This window comes from Colossoma macropomum, unplaced genomic scaffold (genome assembly GCF_904425465.1).
Source record: "Colossoma macropomum unplaced genomic scaffold, Colossoma_macropomum, whole genome shotgun sequence".
NCBI lineage: Eukaryota > Metazoa > Chordata > Actinopteri > Characiformes > Serrasalmidae > Colossoma > Colossoma macropomum.
The window spans coordinates 15,540,933-15,563,652 of NW_023494800.1; the positions used below are offsets into that span (position 1 = coordinate 15,540,933).

General features: G+C 38.6%; 2 protein-coding genes across 2 annotated transcripts; one reads left to right on the top strand and one right to left on the bottom strand.

Annotated features, from left to right (window-relative positions):
- Positions 1-78: 78 nt before the first annotated feature.
- On the bottom strand, positions 79-16,087 carry polq (polymerase (DNA directed), theta). Its single transcript, XM_036589120.1, has 32 exons — positions 15,555-16,087; positions 14,828-14,954; positions 14,060-14,750; positions 12,967-13,149; positions 11,798-11,928; positions 11,399-11,555; positions 11,187-11,295; positions 10,703-10,916; positions 10,461-10,602; positions 9,854-10,000; positions 9,351-9,563; positions 8,586-8,728; positions 8,298-8,499; positions 8,068-8,210; positions 7,774-7,967; positions 6,962-7,086; positions 6,610-6,853; positions 3,714-6,472; positions 3,484-3,624; positions 3,201-3,400; positions 2,827-3,067; positions 2,543-2,736; positions 2,127-2,255; positions 1,814-1,988; positions 1,603-1,729; positions 1,397-1,515; positions 1,136-1,320; positions 940-1,051; positions 733-857; positions 500-641; positions 322-428; positions 79-243 (listed from the first exon to the last, which is right to left on the bottom strand). The coding sequence occupies exons 1-32, from the start codon at positions 15,614-15,616 to the stop codon at positions 130-132; spliced, it is 8,097 nt and encodes a 2,698-aa protein (XP_036445013.1). The 5' UTR covers positions 15,617-16,087; the 3' UTR covers positions 79-129.
- A 1,069-nt stretch (positions 16,088-17,156) lies between these two features.
- ddias (DNA damage-induced apoptosis suppressor) lies at positions 17,157-21,011 on the top strand. Its single transcript, XM_036588992.1, has 4 exons — positions 17,157-17,550; positions 18,651-18,812; positions 18,913-19,018; positions 19,112-21,011. Exons 1-4 carry the CDS (start codon positions 17,435-17,437, stop codon positions 20,867-20,869), a joined length of 2,142 nt encoding a protein of 713 aa, XP_036444885.1. The 5' UTR covers positions 17,157-17,434; the 3' UTR covers positions 20,870-21,011.
- The last annotated feature ends 1,709 nt before the right edge of the window (positions 21,012-22,720 follow it).

The window sequence follows — 22,720 nt, forward strand, 5'->3', positions numbered from 1 at the left end:
AAAAGCTGACAATTCATTGAGGCTAATTAAAACAGCTGAAAGAGAAAGTGCATGTCATTAGTGTATTTAAAGTGTTTTCAAATATTTGTGCAAACAGGACTGTAGTCTAGTGAGTCAAATCAATGTATTTCAGATATCCAAATCTTGAAGGTTTCCCCAGCTTGGACCCACTTTAACTTTTGCCCTGAGCTTCACATGTAGTTTCATAGCAGATTCCATTTCCCACTTCACAATTTGTGCAACCTGCCAAAAAGAGAGATTTTTAGCACCCTGATCTGCCTTCATGTGAAGTTTAACATGCAAAAGAAATTTCTACTTTACCTGGATGATATCCTCCTCTGCAACCTCATAGATGAGTTCATCATGTAGCTGAAGTACGAAGAAGGCCCCTCGTAAAGGCTTGGATCGAGGCCTATACCGTCCATTCTCTGCTGAGCAACTCGCCATTAATAATCAATAATAAGATCACCTCAGCCTCAGAGAATGGAAGCTGGCTTACCTGTCTCACTTTGGTTATGGTGATGTGATGGTGGCACTTCAGGAAAAGCTGCCTCCAGTCTGTGCTGGATATTGACAGTGGCCAATTTTACAATGTCAGCAGCAGACCCCTGGACTGTTGTATTCACAGCTTGCCTCTCCGCCTGAAGCGTGGGAGAGCTCTACTTATTAAAAGTGTTTGATTTGCTCAACAATATTTCTATGTGTTCTGAAGACATCTAACATGAACCTTACATGAGACTTGATGTACATGTTTGAGTCTTTGATCCCAGGCAGAAACCTCTTCCTGCCCAGTAATGTCTTGACAAAGCCGTTTTTGCTGCAGTTCTTCACTGTTTGACGAAGAAATGCCTGTATACCTTTGAGGAAAATAAAGTAACTCACGATGAGGCCTAATTATATAATTGTTTTTCAAGCCTGGAACTAGTTGGATTTACTTACCTGTGTATCTGGATTTAAACGTTTCAATGTAACAGGCAGCATCGTTTTCATCAATACCCATTTGCTCCCCTAATGATTTTGCTCCCATGCCATAAATTATTCCATAACAAATCTGTGAAAATAAGATCACAACAGACTCACTTACTGATGCTACATCATTAGTATATTTCTGAGTACTGGAACAGCTAAGTCTTACCTGTTTCGCCTGTTGTCTTGTGCAGTCATCAACTGATGCAGGGTCCACCATCTTCCACTCTGCAGCTATACTTTTGAAAACATCTTCACCACTGTTGAGCACTTGAAGAAGCCGTTTATCACAGGACAAGTGAGCCAATATGCGCAGCTCCAACTGGGAGTAGTCAGCAGCTAGAATTAGTCCTCCTAGGAAATCAAGAAGTATATTAATCAAATCAAAATTGACATTTCATGCACCCATTTATCGCAAGTGATCCCTTACCTGAGAAAGGAACAAAAGCATGCCTCATGCTGACAGAAAAAGGCATCCCCTTTTCTGGAGATTTGTCTGAATCTTTGAGCAAATCCATTAACTGATGATTTGCCCTGGATATTTTAGTCCTAAAAAACATACCAAAAAAAAAACTGAGTAGAAAAATAAAATTAAATTATGCATTAAATTACTCTGTCAAGGACACAGATGCTTACCGTGTCTTGCTGGAGATACTGGGTATGTTGTTTTGAGATGGTTGGCTTTCTCCAATAAGAGTTGGCATTTGGATTTCAAAGTCTTTTGGCACGTTCTGAATATTGGGTTCAGTGAAGCTCACTCTCCCTAAGTTAGAAAAATAATTTGTAAATATGTTGGAAAACAAATGTAAAGAAACAATTTAAGTATTTCTCTGACTTTGTTTTGCACCTGTAGCTGTGTGGGACTGTGAGACAGGGTAAATTCTGTCCATCCTGAGTTTAGGGTGCCAGGTCTTCTCTCTTTGTAGAGGAAATACCACTTTTGTCATGGCGTTTGTTATCCTTCTCCACTCTAAGATGACTCCTGGTAACCGATGGAATGGCTTGAGCTTTTCTAGTACATCCTGGATAAATTTAAAATTAAAACTTTTAGTTGTTTGAAGGGTGAACTTAATCAACATTAATAATGAATTATAATGAAATTTTTAATTCTGTAACATATGTAAGTGTAAAAGAGATAACTGCAAGACTAGAATATGTACCTTGGTTGTGCTAAACTGCTTGGAAAGTTTTATGCGGGCTCCTGCCCTTCTCGTGTATCCCAAAGTCTTTTTATTCTTTAGACTATTCAAATCACCGTTGGGTGGCAGCTTCAGTTCAAGAAACAGTACCTGAATATGGTGAAACAGTAGAACAGGGAGTGTCAAACATGCCTGCATATTTTAATGTTTTTCTGTTGTTTTTTTTTAAAACTTAAGTTGTCTCATCAAGACCTTCATAATTTATTAATGGTGGATTACTAAACCCTATAGTGCTGTGGCCTTCCAGGACTGGAATTTGACATCCCTGCAATAGCACTATTTAGTTTCCTTATGAGAGGGAAGGGGGGACAGAACAGAAAAAATCCATAGGAAAAAACATTTTATAGGGGTTTTTTTCCCCCAAAAAAAACACTGACCTCAGCAACATCCTCAGGACTGGTCAGTGAGAAGCTGTGACCAGCTAACTGGTAGGCCTGGGATTCCAGGTCACTGAGCTTAGCTTGCATCACATGTTTCTGAGCTTCACATTCAGCAACACTAAAGCCAATACCATTCAACTCCAACAGAGCTAAGCAGTACTGAGTGGGCATCTCCACTTTCTGGAACACATCTGAAACAAAAAAGAAGACTTTACACAACATGAAAAGCAGTAACTACATCAAATGTTTCATTTGATGTAAAAAAAAAAAAAGCTTGGCACCTAAGAAACCATCCTTTTCCAGAAGGACGTGGAGTTGTGTCATGATCCTGAAAACGAGGACCGACTCAATGGCTGCTCTGAAGCGTCCAGACTGACTAGGATCTCCATACATCCCCAGACTTTCCACACCTTGTCCAGAGCTGATTCCATCTAACAAGGGCAGGTCCTGAGGAGTAAAGTTTGTCACCATGTTGTGAAGGGTGCGCTCCTTGGAGCCTGGATCCAGAAGCCAACAAGCAACCTGGAATTCGCATTAAAATTCACATTTATCAGTGGGCGTATAAATTGACAAGCTGCCCAGCTAAATGCAATCAGAGCAATCTTAAATCACTGACCGACAGATCAAAAGCAATGTCAGTGGCTGATTCACTAACCTTAGGATCTTCAAATGTGCCTTTTATTGCAAGTCCACATGCCAGAAGTAGAGTCTTGTATAACTGAATGAAGTCATAAGCAACCATCACTCTATCAGCACCTGAAGATGACCTTGACAAACATGCTTGAATTTTCTCCAGTCTCTCTCCCACTGCCAGACCTTCATCAAGTGGAGGGGGTGCTAAGCTAGCACTTACAGCTGTTTGGCAACACCAATTTAAGTTAGTAAAAAGGCAGGATGTTTAATGCTAATACCAAAAGTGAAAGATTTAGATTTTGTACCAGTGTCTGTTAGCTCCTCTTGTAGTGATAAATAATATGCATCCTTTCCTCCCCAGCATACAGATATGCCAATGATGACCAGATTTTCATGTCCTTTGATGACAAACCCATCTTTTCTTTTGTTCCTCATTGGGGTAGCTGCTTTAAATATAAAACCGAAAACATTAGTGAGTGGGATACAGTTTCCATATTAATTAAACAGAATGTTTCAGATTTATCTAAAGACGTACCTTTTTTAAATTTGCCTCCGATAGCTGATTCTGGTTGCCCTGCACCATCTTTCTTCTCACAAGCAACAGAAAGAGAAAATCTCTTCTTCGTTTTCCATTCCTTTACAAATGTTTCAAAAAGCCGTTTGTCACTTGCTACATCAATAATCGAGAAGGATTCTGGACTGCTTGGGTTGGAGGCAGAAGGAGAGGCATCCTGTGAAAGCTGCAGTGAAAAGCCCTCATCAACCCTTATCACAGATGTGTCTAACTGTGATGTGGCCTTCGGCTCCAAACAAGGAGGCTGATCATCTTTGGGAGAAGAACTTGCATGGTAATTCAGTTTAGCCTCTAGGTCACCGTTGGGATTGACAGGTGACTGTACAGCTAAAGTTGTCATTTTGACCCTGGGCGTGACAGGCTCAGAAACAGGTGTCGGGGGAATAAGATCATGGCTCACTGTATGTGGTTTGGTTATATGGAAATCTTCTGACTTCAAGCCTTTTTGATTTACATGTTCAAGCCCAGAGTGTGTGTTAGTTACTGGAACTACAGACACATTATGATGTGCCACATTTGTGTTTGCTTTTTCTACAGGTTCGTGGAGGGTTGAAAAATGATCAACCCATTTATCAAAAATGTCTTGCATTCCTGGGCTAAAATTAAATGAGGAATTAACAACAGTTTCTGAACAAGGTGCCTTGTTTTGTGATATTTGTAACTCAGACACAAAGTCATCTGTGTAACAGAGCTTTTCTGCTTCACTTGAGCTCATTTTTGGTGCAGCACAGACCTTAAATTTTTCTAGATAGTGCTCTCCAACAAGAAGTGAGTCTCCCCATTCTGACAGGTTGAAGGAAGACTCACCCCACTGTACTGCTTCTTGATCCTCCACATCATCCTTCTTTTCTTCATTAAATGCAGTGGTTGGGGCATGTGACCTAGTATTTTCAATAGGTTGGTTCCCCTCTGCGTCTTTATCTACTCCTGCCTCCTCCTCCTCCTCCTCCTCCATGGCCTCCAAGACAGAGCTGTTATACAAACTATCAAATAGGAAGCTGCTGCTTCTATTGAGACTATTTTCCATAACATTTTCAGGTCTCTCCTTTTGGACTTGAGGTTCCTCAGAGTTTAATTTCATTTCACAAGATTCTCCCTCAGGCATATGGTTGGTAAAATTAAGAATGTTCTCTATTTGGCTGTCTGTCAGTGAAATGTTATATTTAGGTTTGGCTTCAGTTGATGGCAGATGTTGCTCCTTTGGAACATTGCTGGAAAAGGATGACATGCCCTCATCTTTCTTGCTGTTTTTGTCTTCAGGTGTGCTGTGTGGTACTAAATTTTTATTTTCAGGATGTGAGATTTGGTTGGACAGCTGATCTAGTGTGCCAACATGATTATTTCTTGTCTTAACTTCACGAATGACATCTAAACTGCTGTAAAAAGGCATCTTGTCCTCCTGTAGTAATATTCTTTCAGTCTGTGTATCAAGCTGAAAACTATCACCAAATTCTTCTGATTCACCTGTGTACAAGTCTGGAGACTTACACTTGTCCCCTGAATTCCCTATGACATCAGTTGCAACTCTAGATTTTACCTCAGAGGTCAACAAAAAGTCCAGTGAAGTCTTCTCATAATCACATTGTGCTGGCATTTTGTTTTCATCATTCGCATTCCTGTAACAGTCGGAGTTTTGGTAATTCCCCTTTTTAGTTTCAGTAAGTGTCATCTCGAGATCTGCATTTTTATTTAAATGTTTTGATTTAGATTTGCATTTTTTCCCATCAACTGATGGAAAACGACGACCAGTTAACAATGGATTCTCCTTGAGATGTGATGGACCAAATGACGTAGATGACATCATGGACTCACACAGTAGATGTTGTTTTAATACAGCATCTGAACTCTGACATCTAGCTGCTTCTTGTGGTGTTTTGATGTTCACTTCAGAGTGACTACTATTCAACTCAGGAACACCCACAAAAACAGTTGACGCTGTTTGGTTTAGATCTGTTAGGGCTGCAATTGCTAGGGTGCCTGCTTCTTCAGCTTCGGTGGTCTTAATTTCATCCCCTTCCATCCTTCTACGTTTTGACAGTGGACCTACAGAATGACTGTCATTGCGTGAGGAAGACTCATTTTGTAGACCAGAATCATGTCCACAACCCGTTAGAGATGATTTTTTCAGAAGGGATGATGACATCTCAGTAGTTTTGTGGCCGTTATGATAGTCTTTGTCTTTAGCAATTATGGATTTGAGCACTTTGTGTAATGCAATAGACTGCTGTTCAGTGTTTCCTGTGCTAGTACAGGCCACACATAAATGACTTGTAGTAGTTTTCTTAGTCAGACCTGCTGTATCCACATCCATAGGATTTTCTAGTGGTCTAGCAGGATAATGAGTTTCATTTTCAGACACAGGATTTTGATCAGCTGATATATGATGTCCTTTTATGGTCTTCCTCAGTCTCTGTTCTCTATTAAAGTTAGTGTTCTTCTCTTCAGATAAACTTTCAGTTTGTAGCTCTACAGGTATGTGTAATTTGGAATCCTGGGATGATTCATCAGAAGAACTTGTTCTGGCCTCTGGCGAGAGAGAATTGGGGTTCCACTCCACTCCAAGGAGTGCCAAGTCCTGCTGGAGGAGCATCCTGGCCTCCAACACTATTTGCTCTGCGGCCTCACTCTCAGTCAAGGCCTTCTTTCCACTCACCCAGATACAGCGCATGCTCCTGCGCTCTTGAGCATCCTCCTCACTCTCGTCTACTGCCTGCCTAGAACTGCCAATTAAAAAAACAAAATTAAAATAAAATAAGACACTAAATGTTTTGAATTAAAAGATCTTTTAATGGCTTTTACATATAAAAAAACAGCCAAACCTGATATAGCTTAAAACTAAACCTACTACAAACTATACCTTTTGAAAGGAATGGCTTTCCTTAGGGCCTTCTCCACATCAGCAATTTTTGCTCTTGCCACCTCCGCCACAGTGACCAACCCTGCACTGTAAAGTGCACGTGCTCTCTGCGCATTCAGCAAGGAGATACGCACCAGATCGCACAGATCCCTCTGTACTCCAAAACTCAGCCGGCTCTGGAACTGCGACAATAACAGCTCAAGGTTGTGCCATCCAAGTCGATTACAGAAGACTGTAACCATACCTGCAGTTCAAAAAGGCATGTTATGAAATGGCACAGATAACCAGTACTGATCATTCTATGCTGAGAGTTTGCAAAGCTGTATAGTTTTAAATAAAGAACCAAGAAAACCTGCATAGGTCGAAGCTGACTGTTGAAGTGACTGCAGCTGTCCTCGGCTGCAGCCATATTTCTTTGCAACTGTTCCAAGAGGTTCTTCACTGACCAGATCGAACAGCACAAGGGTAGTAAAAAAGCTGCGAAGACATAATGAGAGTGACATTCTTGCCTTACATCTGCTTTGGCAATATATGAATAAAGTGTAATTCCATTTAGTGAATCATTTTGTCTTTGCTGTCTGTCATGCATATAGTTCTGCAATTTGTTGCCCAAAGTGGGAGGTAAACATTTTTTTTGGAAACATCTCCTGAATTATTTCAGTTTCTTAAAGAAGAATTCCATTTTCCTGCATAATTCAATCATTGAGATATTACCAAAGTCAATCGATCAGAGTGCTTCCATGTAATGGTCAATGTAAAGAAACCTGATCAATTTCTGTACAGAGGTGGAGACAGAAACAGGGTGATGGGGATTACATTGTCTACAATGCAAATATAGCCATTTTATTTTCTTACAAAACTCTTCATGTACCTCTCAGGTCTAAATGGATTAAAAAATATCTAAATATAATTTCAAAACTATCGTAACACAATGTCTCGCGCATCAGGCAGACATCAAACACTTTAGAACCGTGGTTCCTGTCACCACCCCGTGAACAATTCTGACTAAGTTAGAATGGAGCGTTTCACATCAAACTACCCTGAATGACTGTTTACATCTTATACATTTATTTTTGCAGAAATTAAAAAAAATCTGTGGAAATCCCCTTCTTAAGACAAACATCTGCCTGAGAATTCTGGCTACAAGTTTAGAAATCAAGTTACCGCTTGTGAATGGCCATCTGTCTGCGCTGCTTTTCTGTTTTGGCTATTAATTTTCCACTGACAGAGCGTGCCAGAAAGCTCTCCTGTATGCCCACCATTTCTGCAACCCGTTTCATTGCAGAAGGTAATTGCTCCCACAGACAGAAGAATTGGTACCAGTCTATTGTTGTCCAGTCAACGTACACTGGTGTTATCTAAAAATAACAACAATCCAAAATCGGTTGGTACAATTATCTCAATTTCAGAATTTATTTATCTAATATTTAGCAATCAAGTGAGTATAGATTTTTCTACCTGATAAAGAATGTGGAGATCATTTTCTAGGACAAACCCTTTCATTGCTCTTTGAAGGTCTGCAAAAATTCCAAGGGCTTCTGGGGGTGACAGAGATGACGACAGAGTGGCAGAACCCAGATGTGTTGGACAGTATCTCTCTGCTGCAAAATAAAGGCACAGTTAGACAATGTTCACACTTTACCCACACAATGAGTGACACAGATTTGCTGTAAAGTAGATCTCCTCACTATCGCCTTCCTTTTGGATATGAATAAACTCGTTGTCCATCAGCCAATCCATGCAGGCCTCAATGGCCCCGTGACTGCGAGCAGTTTCTGGCTGTTCACCACCTTGATCTGGCTGCATAGATGCCATGCTGGCTGCCAGCAAAGTGCAAGATGCATACGTCCTCACCTCCTCTGGTGTGCTGGCAACTCCACCAACTATAATCTTCCATTGGAAGAGACAAGAGGTTTAAATTATCTGAAAATTTGCATGTGTATGGTTATATGTGAAGTCATAAATTGCTCACATACCTCCAGGATGGCTCTGAGCATGCTGGTAGTGACGCCTTCTCCCTCCCGCTTCACCAAGCAGCTGCTGATGGGCTTTAAGGAGCCTTGGATCAGACTCACCCCCTTCATGCGCTCGGCTTCCTTACAGACCAGCACACTCTCACCTGGTGCAAAATACAGAAGAAGCACTGACTAGTGGCAAAAATTCAAAGGAATATATCACCATTTTTTAAATGAAAATCTCTCTTCTATCTGTAGCATACAGTCAATTACCATGGACAATAATTAAGACAACAGAAAAGTTTTTAACTTTCTAGATAGATGCAGGTTTTAACAGTTTTTAATCCTAGGTAGATGCAGGTGCTGAATCAACCTTATTCCTTAACATGTACAGCCATACAGTAATGTGCAAAAGTCAGGGAGCATCCTTCATTACTTAAACTGAGAAGATATATTTAACAGAAAATTACACAGAGACCTCAACGACTAAAAATAATAATCATAATTGGTTCAGTGTTTAGTGTGTCCACTCTTTGCCTTGATAACAGTTTCCATTCTATCTGGGAGACATACTTTCAACTTTTCAAAGAAATCTGCAGGGATATTTTTCCACACCACCAAAGTTCAGTCTTAGAAGTTCCTGTGATTCAAGTAATCCCAAACACATTCAATGATGTTGAGGTCTGGACTGCTACACATCCTTTCAGATTTATATTGGGTATGGTTCTTAAATTCTATCATTTTAAAATCTGATAATACTGAGGTCATATAAAAAACAGCACCTACCAACCGTATCCACTCCTTTACGCCCTGCTCGTCCCACCATCTGTTTGTAGGTCAGTATGTCAAGCAGATGCCCATTGAACACTGGGGTTCTGATAATCACACGGCGGGCAGGCAGATTTACACCAGATGACAAAGTGGAAGTGGCGACCAGGACCCTGATGTAGCCCTGACGAAAAGCACCTTCCAGGATGTCCCTTTCATCAAACGTCAAACCTAAGCCAAAAGGTACACTCTGTGATAGCTGTGCCAGACAGCTTTTAATGCACTTTTATTAAATATTGTTTTATTCATGCCTTCACCATGTGTAACCAACAGAATCATATATCTTTATACAGTGTTTCATGAAAGAATTTCCAAGCTTTTCTAAGGTGTCTTTCTTGTGGTATTTACAAGAGATTATTTTGAGGAGCAAAAGTTGCAAAACTTACCATAAAATCAAAAAGCGTGGATTGATGAACACCTCTGATTATAATAATGAATAAGTACATTCTAACAGTGGTTACCTGCATGGTGGAACGCAACTCCCCAGGGAACAGTGCGCTGAAGGACTTGGTCGAGGCCTGCAGGAGAACGTTTTAACTGAGCAAACACTTCCTGAAGACATTCTTGGTTCAAAGACACAGACTGGACTCCAGAGTCTGACTGCTTCTCTGCAAAAGGATATATACTTTCAGCACTGACATCATCCAAATGGTGGCTTAACACATACTTATTTAATAATGTACTTAAATAGAATCAGCATTTTCCTGGAATTACAGTATGTTTGTCTTTTATTTTGCACGTTACTTTACTGTCATTTATTTGTCAGTTATTTTTTACCTTTTCTTGCCTGTTTACTAAATTTTATCACTTTTTTCTCCCTTCTGTATTTTCTTTTTAATATTTTTGTAGAGCACTTTGTAAACGTTTCATAAAAAGGTGCCAAATAAATGCAATGTATTATTATTATTATTATTATTGTTGTTAATATTTTTGTTTAGGCACAATTTAAAGCAACAAATAAACACTGAAAGCAAGGTAAAATGTGAAGTACATAAACTAGTATAAACTAGAAATCAAAATAAATGTAAAAGACATAATTGGGTTAGCAATGACTGTCAGTAAACAAACCTTGGTGATGAAGGTTGTAAAACTCTCTGGCAATACTGTCTGCCAATTTTTCACACCAGTTCTTCGAAGGACAGAAGAGCAGTGCAGAGTGACCAGCCTGCACAGTCTCAAAGCAGAGGCTTACTATGTGATCATCATCACCCTGAAGACAGAAGAACAACCTTCTTTCATTACAGTTTTCTATAGCCGGGTAGCACCACTGTCAGCTGTCAGGAGCTTTCAGTGCCATTATTAATACTGACCTTTACAGGGTGAGCAGGTGTGAATGGTCTAACAAGATTCATGGAGCCATCATATATTTTAGTGCCAATCTTCACCCACTCCATCAGTGGCACAGGACGGTAGTCTGTATGGTAGAGATCAGCATTTAGCCAGCAGGCAAGGAGGTCCAGGTTTGGTAATGTGGCACTCATTCCCACAATCTGTACACTATCAGTGGAACTCTTATCAGCACACCTACAGAGAGAAAGTGGTTTATGTTTAAGTTGTTGTGAGGTGTTCCTTGATTATCATTCAACATTATCTACTTTGCTCTAACTTTAATGCAGGTATCTCCAATACTGCTCTTGAACAGCAATTCTCTTGCAGCATCTAAGTTCACATCTTTAAATCTTAAAGACACATTACTTTATTCAAGTACCAAGATCCTTCTGAAACCTTGAATTATTGGATTGCAGCTTTAAGAACAGCATGATACCTACTTTGGAGTGGGACATTGTGACTTACCTCTTTGCAGATTTTTTTGCAATGTATTGGATTTTGGTTAGCAAAAGCTCCAATAAATATCCACGACCAGAGTCCCCTACCATGTGTAACTCATCTACAACAACAATCCCTGGAGACAGAAGATCAAACATGGATAGAAATCAAACATGGACATCATCCAGCATCTCAGTAAACATTTCTGCTGCAAATAATGCAATCACAATATTAAATACCTAGCAAATCCATTCTGTCCTCCTCAATAAGCCTGTTGATGAGTCCATTGGCTTTCTCTATTGTACATACAGCCACATCCAATGCAGAGAACCCACCAGCGGCTGAAGTGCTCCCCATGTACCCTTCAACTTTGACACCTGCCTCCTGAAACACGTTCTACAAACAAGCACATCTCCATATTTCAATTTCTTCTTTCCACAAAATTGCAAATTCTGTGGTGTAGATAAGATTTGATGAAAGACTGTTAAAAAAACATTTATTCTTATGACAGTGACAGGTTGTTTATATGATGGTTACTGCTAAGGAATTTGTTTTAGGAAGAAACTGTTTAGAAAGATAAGCTAAGGTATTCTCAACATCTGGACAATGATGGAGACTGATGAGAAATGCAAACCAACCTGCAGATAAAACATTTTCTCTCTCGCCACAGACACAAAAGGAAGAATAAAAATGGCTTTGCGTCTAGTCTCCAAGACTCTTTTTAATATTAATAACTCTGATACCAATGTTTTCCCAGCACTGGTTGGAGCTGAAAGTGGTGAAAAAAAAAACAGAAATACATTTAAACTCATTTAAACCAATATTAAGAAAAATAAAATTAGACAGAAGTATAAAAGTAAAAAAAGTCAGTTTTTGCTGTTCAGAATTAAAGGATATTGTCACAACATTTCAAAATTTCTATATAATTAAATTATTACAAAGTCATTTAGAGTGGTTTGACACAAACTGCTCCATTCTAGAGAAACTTACCAAGTCAGAACTGTTCACAGTGGTGCTGATAAAAACCAAATGTCCAAAAAGTTTAATACCACTAAAAGCTCCCCCACAAAGCAATTAAAGAAATGGCTGCCTGATGATCATTTTACAATATTTTGGGATAGAATTTTGGGCTGAAACTTTTTTAATGTATTAATTGTAGAGAGGTACATATGGGGGACTGTAAGGCAAAACAGCGCTAAAAAAGTTTTTTTTAAATTGACCACTATTTTACTGTCACCATTACATGTAAACATGTAATTTCACTGGTTGTTTTGGGTAGTAAATAAAATTGATATTTTTGCATTGCAACCTCTGATTCCTTTCACCTATTATTCTACACTACACCATTTCACATCAAACCACTCTGAAAGACCGGAACCTTTCAATTATACAGATATTTGGAAAATTGGTGGAATGCACATTTAAAAGTAAGGTCATGTAAAAGGGGAGCAGAGCAACTACAAATAAAATGCAAAGGTTTGAATGGAGGCATCTACCATGCACAGTGTCCATACTCCCTGGTTTACATGTGGAAGATAAATGTCAAAGCATTTTTGTATATAAAAGACTACATAAAATGCAGTACATAGCGATAGCACTTACAGCATACTATTAAAAAACAACTGCCAGAGGGAAAGTGATCAGTGTCTCAAAAGTGTGGTGGTGTTTGATTGATACATGATGATTGGTTGCTCTGGTTGCTCTGCTCACCTTTTTCAGTTTAATGCACAGCCTTCTTGAGCATTTAGTAGCTACTCTCCTACATAAGGTCAAAAAAAGCTGCTACAGAGAAAACGGGTTCAGTTACCTGAGTACACCAGATTCTTGCCCTCCAGCACTTTACCCAAGGTGAGGCACTCTGCCTGCCACTCAAACATCTGCTTAACACCCAGACTCTGATACTTCTCCAGCACAGGCTTGGGGAGACCCCAGCTGGACAGTAACAGCTTGTCTGCCTGATCAGCAGGAATCGCCATGTGGATACTGTGTGCTGTATTAGGAAGGAGACAGATGAAGTGAATTACTTCCACAGTGTCAGATTTTGACTGTTTTTTCTATTTTGTTTCTCAAGCATTATACATTATAGTGCTTACTCCTTTCTAACATAAGACACAGTGGGCAAAAATACTCACACTACCACTGAACTTATGTGATCAAGGCCTAGATCAGCACATTTGTGCTACTGCAGTTTGAGAACAACGGTTTCATTTCAGAATTGTTTTCACAAAATGTATGTATGGGTATAAGTATACAGTGACTGCACACATTCTGCACTGTTATGAAAAATATCTAATCGATAACAGATGCATCTTAATTATACACCTATGCACAAAATAGCATAATCTGACTTTGCATAAGCTTCTGAATTAATGTTTTATTTGTAATGGGTTTTGAATGCAGTAAAATGCAGTAAAATTACATGCAGATATTTCAGAGCTGTAGTCCAGTGTCACCTAAACATTCTGCTCTTGCAGAGTGCATTAAATGTGTCAGCAAACATCTGTGTGAAACCTTGGCCAAATCAAAACATCTGTCTGATATTTTGTTTTAAGCAAATATCTCCTGATGCTGATATGATTCCAATATGATCATGCATTCATAAAAAAAAAACATACTTATAGGCTGAATTGGTTACAGTTAAATATAAGAACAAAAAGATATAGTTTACTAAGTATGGTGTAGATAACTCTACTTGTGAAGATGAATAAAAACAAAAATTGTGAAGATGAATAAAACAGAAATTAAAGATCGAGATGCCTAAAAGATCGTATTATAATCACATCTAGGCACCATGAACTGAAATCAACTATAATCGTGGAGTGTCTCGAGTTTCTCACCCCTACTGTACATGATACATGCTTACAATTTAACAGAAAGTTCTAGTGAACATAGAACCTTACTTGCATTTGCCTGTGAGCCACCCAGCAAGGTCAGCTCCAGGCCAGGCGGAGGAGTGAGCACAGAGATGGACATGTTTCCATGAGTCCGTTTCTGCAAAACAGACCTTTCTTTGGCAGCAGCCACTTGTGCAGGATTAAAGAGAATGTAATCCTTTGTCGTTTTCATAGGGCCATCAGGGCTGATTACTGACCGTTCTCCTGTGAACTTTAACTTTGAGCCATTAGAACTTTTTTTCGTGTAAGCAGCTGCCTTTTGAGGTGAACAGTTTTCTGAACCCTGCACAAATGTTGATTCATGATCATGTGTCTGCTTTCTTGTTCTGCTGCTTTTAGTTTCGCTGAACAGCAGCTTTTGCGCCAAGTCCTTCCAGTCTTTTGCCTTGTTTGCTTGTGTTTTTGCTCTCCCACATTCCTGTATGGGTGATGCTGGCCCTGGACTTGAGGGCCTGTTATTTTCTGCACAATGCATCTGTGGTACCCGACGACCATTTTCACTGATTTCAGTCAGGTGAGCTCTCTTCTCTAGTAATAAAGATTCTGATATTGTTTGTTTCACAGGCACAGAACTTTGATGAACTTTGATGTGTGTTCGATTGGTCAATTTAGGCTGATGCACACCCAAAGCTTGTGAATTCTCCTCATCTTTGGCAAAAACAGAGTCAATAGGCATCCTCTGCTTTTTCTCATTTTGCTACAAACAGAAAACACTTTGTCAGGACAGCAGAAAGGAACTATAGTGAATTTTCTGGTTAAACATTAATGCACTACCTTAGTAAAAGAATCTTCACAGCTTCTGTTTTTCTGTACTTCAGTTTCAGAGGGCTGTGCCTGATGGAGGCGATTTGAGCGTCTTGGTGTAGATTTCTCACTTGCAGGCACTCTGTCAGAAACAGACCTGAGTAGGAACAAAAGGAAAAACAACAGCCTTTCAGTGCATGAGTTTTTGTGTTAATTTAAATATATGGTAAAGCACTGCGAGCTGCATTGTTATGTAGAAAATGTGCCATATCAAGTCAAGTCAAAATTTATTTACATAACACTTCTTACTAAAGGTGTTGTCACAAAGCAGCTTTACAGAAAATCCAGGTAAAGCCCCCATGAGCAAGCCAAGAGTGACAGGGGCAAGAAAAAAACTTCCTAAGAGCAAAAGGAAAAAACCTTGATAGAAACCATCGAAAGGGGAACCAGTTCTCCTCTGGTCAACAGCAAATAGCAAAACAAAAACATAACAAGAGAAATATGAACACATGATAAGATTGTACAATTTCATATAAAACACTGACTATAGAGAAAAGGAAAAATCAGCCTGTCATTGGACGGAAGTATATAGATTAACCAATTATAACAAATGACTACTGTCAGAGGCTCATCAGAGTAACAGTGAGAAGCTAGATCCAGGAAAATAAACTTATTTACAAGGCACATTTTCTACATAACAACGCAGCTCGCAGTGTTTCACAATATATTTAAATATTCACGGGGGCTTTTTTCTTACCCATTCTTCTTTATGATAGGATGCTGTCCCAAATAAAACTTCTTCGGTGCTGAACTGTTCATCACACCAACTTGGCATCTAAAATTGCAACTGTTTCTTTAGTAGCTGAAATTAAAGTTGTCTTCGAAACTCCTCTTTTCACTTAAGCACATTTTAGAAACGACCAGAGTTTTAGAAAAGCTAGCTAGTCAAGTTATTCAGCTCAGTGAAGAGCTGCGATCTTCTTTAGCGAAGTCAATCGCTACACTTATTTTCAGCATCATACTAAACATTACAGATCAATCGTATATAATTTGTATAAACGAATAAATCTAAATGTTTAAACTGGCTCTCAAAAACAAACAACACCCCATTAAAAAGCCCGCCGGTGGTTCGTCGTGTCTGTCCGGGTAGTTACACATGCTCTGCTCGAATGGTTCCGAGTCCAGTGCCCAGTCCAGTTTGTCCAGAACTATAGCTCTGACTACGCTGTCAAGTCTGAAGTGTGTGTTACCTGCATTAATCCCTAAGAATTAACATAATATCAAAACACCAATAAGCAACTCTACTACTACTACTGCTAAGCCCTCCAAGCCCTATGACCAGTTATCGCCTCAGTCTTTTTACTATACCAGTGGTCAGTACCAATAATTAATTTCTATCAAAAAGAAGTACATTTTAAAACTATATTTTTGTTAACCATTCCTTATCTGTTATCGTGTTCTGAACATTTCCGGGATTTTTTTGTTGTTTATGTATCATTTTCTGTTACCTTATTAATATATATCTGTCTATATGGTTGGGGTTTTAATTTCTAACATTGGCACTGAGACGAGGCTGAAGTTGGCGTACTGTTCTCCAGCTTTTTATTCGAGTTTTCCGTTCCACCTTAAATGACGCTGCAGTTATATTCTGTTGTCTGTAGGTGAATTGAAAGGATCAGAGAAACACACAGGGGCTGTTAGAGCAGAGCGGAGTCTGTTTCAGATCGTCTGTAATATTCATGTTTTATAGTCTAACATTGGCGACAAGTTAAAGGGTGAGTCTGTGCCTGTTTCCTATGGCTTTCCAATCATGGGAAGTCTTAAAATGGGGAATTATGAGCAAATTTACAACAACATCTTTTACAATAACATTTTCTAGCACAACACAATACATCGGGATTGACTGTATTGTATACTTTAGCCTTCATCCTAATTGCTGTAGTCCTACCTCTCTTTCGTAGAAACGTTAGCTAATAAATGACACCATAGGATAAGGTGTGGAATCAGAGACACCATAGACTATGGGGTGTTGATGCTTTCTACTTATTTGCTTTGTTAGAACTTTCTGCTTTTTGCCTCCTGATTTGTCTAAAAAAATCTGTCATATTTGATATACAACATACCGCAATATGAAACTCCTGAAGAAGAACTTACATTCACTGTTCAGTACATTTACGTCTACTGAATAAGAAACCAGCTCCAGCCTCGAGGCAATGAGGACTTATGCTTTAAAATGCATGAATATGCTGAGCAAATTCCACTTTGACAAGACTTGAGAATCAATATATGCACATGCATCTTTAGCTGTTGTCCGGCAGGTGGCGATATAAACGCTTGCTGCTGTACATCCTCACTATCACAGAACAGAGGAAGAAAACAAACGAACAAGGAGCGACGAACAGAAAAGTTTAGTTTAGTCATGTTTATCTTTTTTTGTAACAGACGAACAAGTCTTACGATAGCATAGCTAGTCCGATTAGTGTAGCTGCATTTACCTAACATACCTCTAAGATTAAGGTCTTTGCTGCTAAATTCGTCCTGATAAAACCCGAAAGTGAGAGCGGTAATCTGTTGTTGAGCACTGAGGTCTGAGTAACTGTTCATGTAGGTCAGTGATGAGAGTTTCCTTCCACATTTATGAGCTCTAAAAAAGTCCTGGTGAGCTGCACTGTAATCTCACTTCAGGACACTCGTTTTGTGTATCCATGCTGTAAATTCTGTTTGTCCAGATCAACTGAAGAGTCCGATTTGAGGTACGTGTTAACTACGCTGTCTTTTAATTCGTTTTTTGGTCATCAGCGTCAGCTTTAAGGAAGTAGCTAACTAACCTACAGAAAGGAAGGCTAAATTCTGAGTTTGTTTACTTATCAAATGGAGCTTCAACTTCTTTTAATTCTTAGTTTTACCGCTGTTCTTCATCTAGAACTAAACCGGTTAGCCCTTCAGCTAGCTAGCATGTTGACCTAGCTGGCCAAAGTTTAGAATGCTAGTATGATAGCATACAGTAGCAGAATTATGTGTGTGTCTATCTAATAATTACCTATGGTGCACTATTTTTAAAACTTTTTTTATATATTTCACGCATATTATACAACATAATGCAGCCAAAATCACCTTTCTGTCTTAAATGGTACAGCAGACAGAATGTAACTGCAGCACCGTTTAAGGTGGAACCGGAAATTCGAATAGGAAGCCCTCTTCAGCCTCCTCGTCAGAATCGTAGCAGGCACTACATAAGGCCTACATAAGTTCAGTATAAAGAGTGGTATTGTTTTAATTTCAGACCTTTATAATAACAATTTAATAGTCCAGAGGTCTAACTTAATCAGCTCACTGATTTGTATTTCTGAAATCACAGTATGTTTGATGGTATTTACTGACAGTCTAAGCCACTGTCTTCAGCACTGAAATGCACAAGTGCATAGGTGTGAGTGATAAGGCAGAAGTATAACATAATGGAAGACGTTTTCACAATATGTGATATGCGACATGATAATTTAACACACACACACACCCACACCCACACACACAATCCATCCACCAGTAGTGATACACTCAGGACCTGCTCTCAAAAAGTACAATAGGTTTTATTCAAACTTTCACATACTTCGTTTCATTTAAGTCTACTTGAGTGTGTGTAACTAGACTGATAATGCTGTTTTTAATGAAACACAGAGTTTTTCAGTGTTAAGTACTGACAGTATTCACAACGGAAAAACATACTGTGTTGTAATTTACCACAATGATGATAAAATGTTGTCATATTGCACACCTCTATAAGTGCAGTGATTGAACCAGGAAGAAGAGGTCAGATATGGAGGAATATTAACAATGTGCATGTTGTCTTTTGCAGAAGCAGATGTGTCAAATGTGGCTTCACATGCGATGTACGAAATGTAGACTACAGATACAGACTGTCGCTTAAGGTGTCTCGAGGCAGAAATCTATTTGGCTTGACGGTTTTTGGAGGTTGTCTAAATTCCTTCTTTGGAATTTCAGCTGGTGATTTGCAGAGGTACGGTTTTAGCTATTATTTCAAACTTTAAAATGGTAAATATGTCTTTGAATTTTGCTGAATATTTTCTAGGATTTTATATGATAAGTTTTTTTTATAGGTTTGTTGAGTCTGGAAAATCAGACGGCCCACAGAGTTTACAGCAGCTACTAATCAAAGCAGTGGAAGACTGTTTTATTGGAAAAAGCTTTGTTTTTGGATTTAAGGTATGTTTATGTCTGTTCTGCTAGTTTTTTCTTATTTACTTACATGTTTCTCTCTCGCTTCTCTATTAACTTGCTTGTGTTTCTGTCTTACAGCTTTCTGGTCTTGATGCAGAGGGTTGCTTGCTCAGTGATTCACCGGGTTCCAGTGCTGAATCTACACAGTTTGTGGCCTGTCAAATCATTTCTCCAAATGGAGCTTTTTTGGGAATGACGGTTTTTGCTTACTTGCAAAGCCTCTTGCAGGCAAATTTCACCCCAAGTTGTTCTGCATCAAATGAAGCTAAATGTCTGTCGCAGCAGGTAGATTCACTGGTCAACAGCTTTGAGTACACTTTGCCCTTATGTGTAACAGACTCGGAAGCCAGCAGTGGAGGACTTACACGGCTATGGCAGCCAACATCAGAAATGGATTCATTCTTCTCTCCAGAAAACCCAAGTGAACACACTTTACAACAGATCACTGTGGATGATGTCAGATGCATTTCATCACAAAATGTGCATACTCCATGGCTTAAACCTGAGCCAGGATGGCCTACAAAGGAGCTGTCTTTACTGTCTCAGAGCCAAGAAGCTCATGTAAAAAGTACCAGAAGTACCAAGTATGTTGAATCAAGAGGTGGAGCACATACCAGACATTCTAGCTTACTTGAGTTCTTACCCACATCATCCCCAGTAGCTAATAAATTAGACTCCCCAGTAGCCGTGACTAGTTCAGTTGCACATGAGAGCTTTGACCCCGTGAACACTACTTCCTATGGTCATCTGCCTAAAGTCTTTAATCACTGGTCTTCAGGAGAGTTAGCTGGTACACAGTGCAATGCATCTTATTTTGAAAAATCACTTTTCAGCCATTATATAAGTTTTAGTTTAGAAGATGCTCCTTTATCAGAAAGTCTAGGAAGTTTTGTCAGCACAGTGCCCCAGACTTCAAAGGCAGTTAACATGGATGTACTCAAACCTGCAAGTAGGTGCAATACACAAAGAGAGCAAGCCACACCCAAAAAAGCAAATTATATTCTCACACCATTGCACAATATCACCAATGTGATCACTAACAGGAATGAAAGGTCACTGAAAAAAATGCATCGGAAGAGAAGAAAACCCTCTTTATCTAAACCTTGTCTCCCTGGTACACCAGAAGTGTCACAGGTCCCTGAGGGCTGCGATGTAAAGGACATTGTATTAAACAGCTTGACAAAGAGTCCTGTTAACATGGCCTTCTGGTTACAGTGTGACCAAAGAGACAAGAATGTCACACAAGGAAATCATGCAGTTTGTCCTAAAATTCAAAATCAAGGCATGAAAGAGCAAGAAAGTCCAAGTCATCAGGATGCCTACAATTGCTCAGCAGACCTCTTTTACCAAAGCACTGCAGACATGACTATTCCAGATGTAACTGAAAAGGCTGTCTCAGATCCCAAGGAAATCAAGAAAGACTGGCCCTTGGATGTGAACATATCTGAGCGCGAGGTTTTCACCTCCTTCCATTTTGCCCCTTCTCTGCAGTCAACCCCCATTGCTCATCCATATTATCGCCACTCACGTGGACAGAGGCGTATGCTCAGCAGAAAATGCTCAGACTCACCATGTACTAAGAAACAAAAGACTCATACAACTAGTATCAGGGTTCTGGGAAACTACAACAATACTATACAAGAATCAAAGGCAATAAACCCAGAATTTAATCGAATCCAGAGTTCAGATTTTGTGTTTGAGAATTCTGACTTTGCTTCGGAAAACTTTGGACATTCATCAGGTGCCTCTGAGGTACAAGGGGATGAAGAACATGACTCTGCTTTACCCGCCAACACTAATGAATGGTCCAGAGACCTTTTTTCTAATTCATTCTAGGAGAATTCTACAGTGCAATTTACACTCTGTTAACCTCACTGGTGTATATATTTTTGTATATAGAATCCTATGAAATAAGATTGTAAATGAACAGCTATGACCAAGTAAAATCACTAATGATTAAATGTTCTTTGAAAAGAAAGAGCATATTTCATTGTTTATGTTTACAATTTTTTGTAGCCTTCCAGTCACAAATTCTAGGAGTTGTTCCCCAGTTTTTAAAATGTTTAAAATTGCAGTCATTTTTAAATCTAGAGCTAGATCTTAAAATATAGTTTTATATATATGGTTGTAGGTGATCAAAGAGTAAATTATTTTGGTCCTGGACGTCCTTACCCTACAGTAACCCTCGTTATAAATTTAAAGAAATTTGAATAGTCATTGGACAAAACCCAGAGTTCCATGTTTTGCTTGCAAATGTGATTTTGGACCAGAGGCAAATGACTGTAGGCAAAAAAGCCATAATCGTGTCAAAATAATCAAAACAAATTTCCAAAACGCATTCCTAAAAGTAAGTATGTATTTTCATAATGTGATTATTATTAATCAAATAAGAACATTATCACATTATCAAAATACATATTTACAAATAAATAGTAAGTGCAATTATGAAAAATATTTGTAAAAAATTGCCAAGAAATCTTTTATCACCTTAACCTTATGTTGTAGCAATACAATTTAAAAAAGTAAACAAATTCTTCATTTAAGAAATATTTTTCTCAAAAACCTGTATTTACTGGCACTATTGAAGTTGAAATTCCTTTGTGCCAAGTATCATAGAAGTATTGGCAAAACTAAACAGGAGAAGTTAGACTGGCAGAAATGGCACAGAGTAGTTGCTCTCTGCCATTGGCAGATACCAATTGAAAATGCATAGTGATCATTTTGACTGGGAAAGATCAGAACAAAAACACCTAACTGGAGATGTGATGAACCTGACTTTGAAAGGTTGAGGCAAGGCATGTCGATCGGTCAAGACATGTTTGGTATCTTTAGTTTTACACTCTTATTAGCATCTTTGCTCTGTGATTTGGAGCATTTACCTCATATGAGTTTAATAGGAAACAATGAAAATAAATACACAACCACTACTGTTAGTTACTATCAATGTATTTTATAATAATAAATTAAAATATTGTACAATATTGTACATGTACTGTAAATATTGTATTATTTCCATAGATATTAATTATTCAAATTCATTGTCCACGCTGTTATAGTGTGATTACAATCGATTTTTAAAACACGTTTATATCAAAAGATATCATTATCAGGCCATTGTATCGCTTCCTTGTAAAATAAATTCCTGGAAATAAATTGTACTTTGATAGATAAGTGCCTTTCCCTCATGTTGTCAGATTTGTGCTTTGTACATCATGTGTGCTATGTAGTGCTTTGTAAAGCATAACGTGCCCCTTGTTACATAATTATTAAGTAGACCACCCTTTTATTTTGATAAACTTTTACAAATATATCAGCTACACTGTCAAATATAAAGGATAATATAGTGGGATACTAAAGAGTCAGTGGCGTCCAACAGTGTATAGTATAAACTTGCCTGGATTACCTGTGGTTCAGTACAGAACATTGAATAGAATAGAATAGAATTTGTAATATATTTATGATAGCCATAACAGGATGAAAAAGAAAACAAGTAGATATGTATGGAAAAAGGCCTTATAATTGTAGAAATGAAAATTTTACATTATAACAGACTGGAAATACTGGTTAAGCAAAGTGCACATCATTATAAATCAGCTTGACAATATATTGTAGCCTGTTCAATAGATGTTTTGGCTTGTTAGTTTTAAATTATGTGTTCAATCAGCATTTATTGCATTTATTGCACTT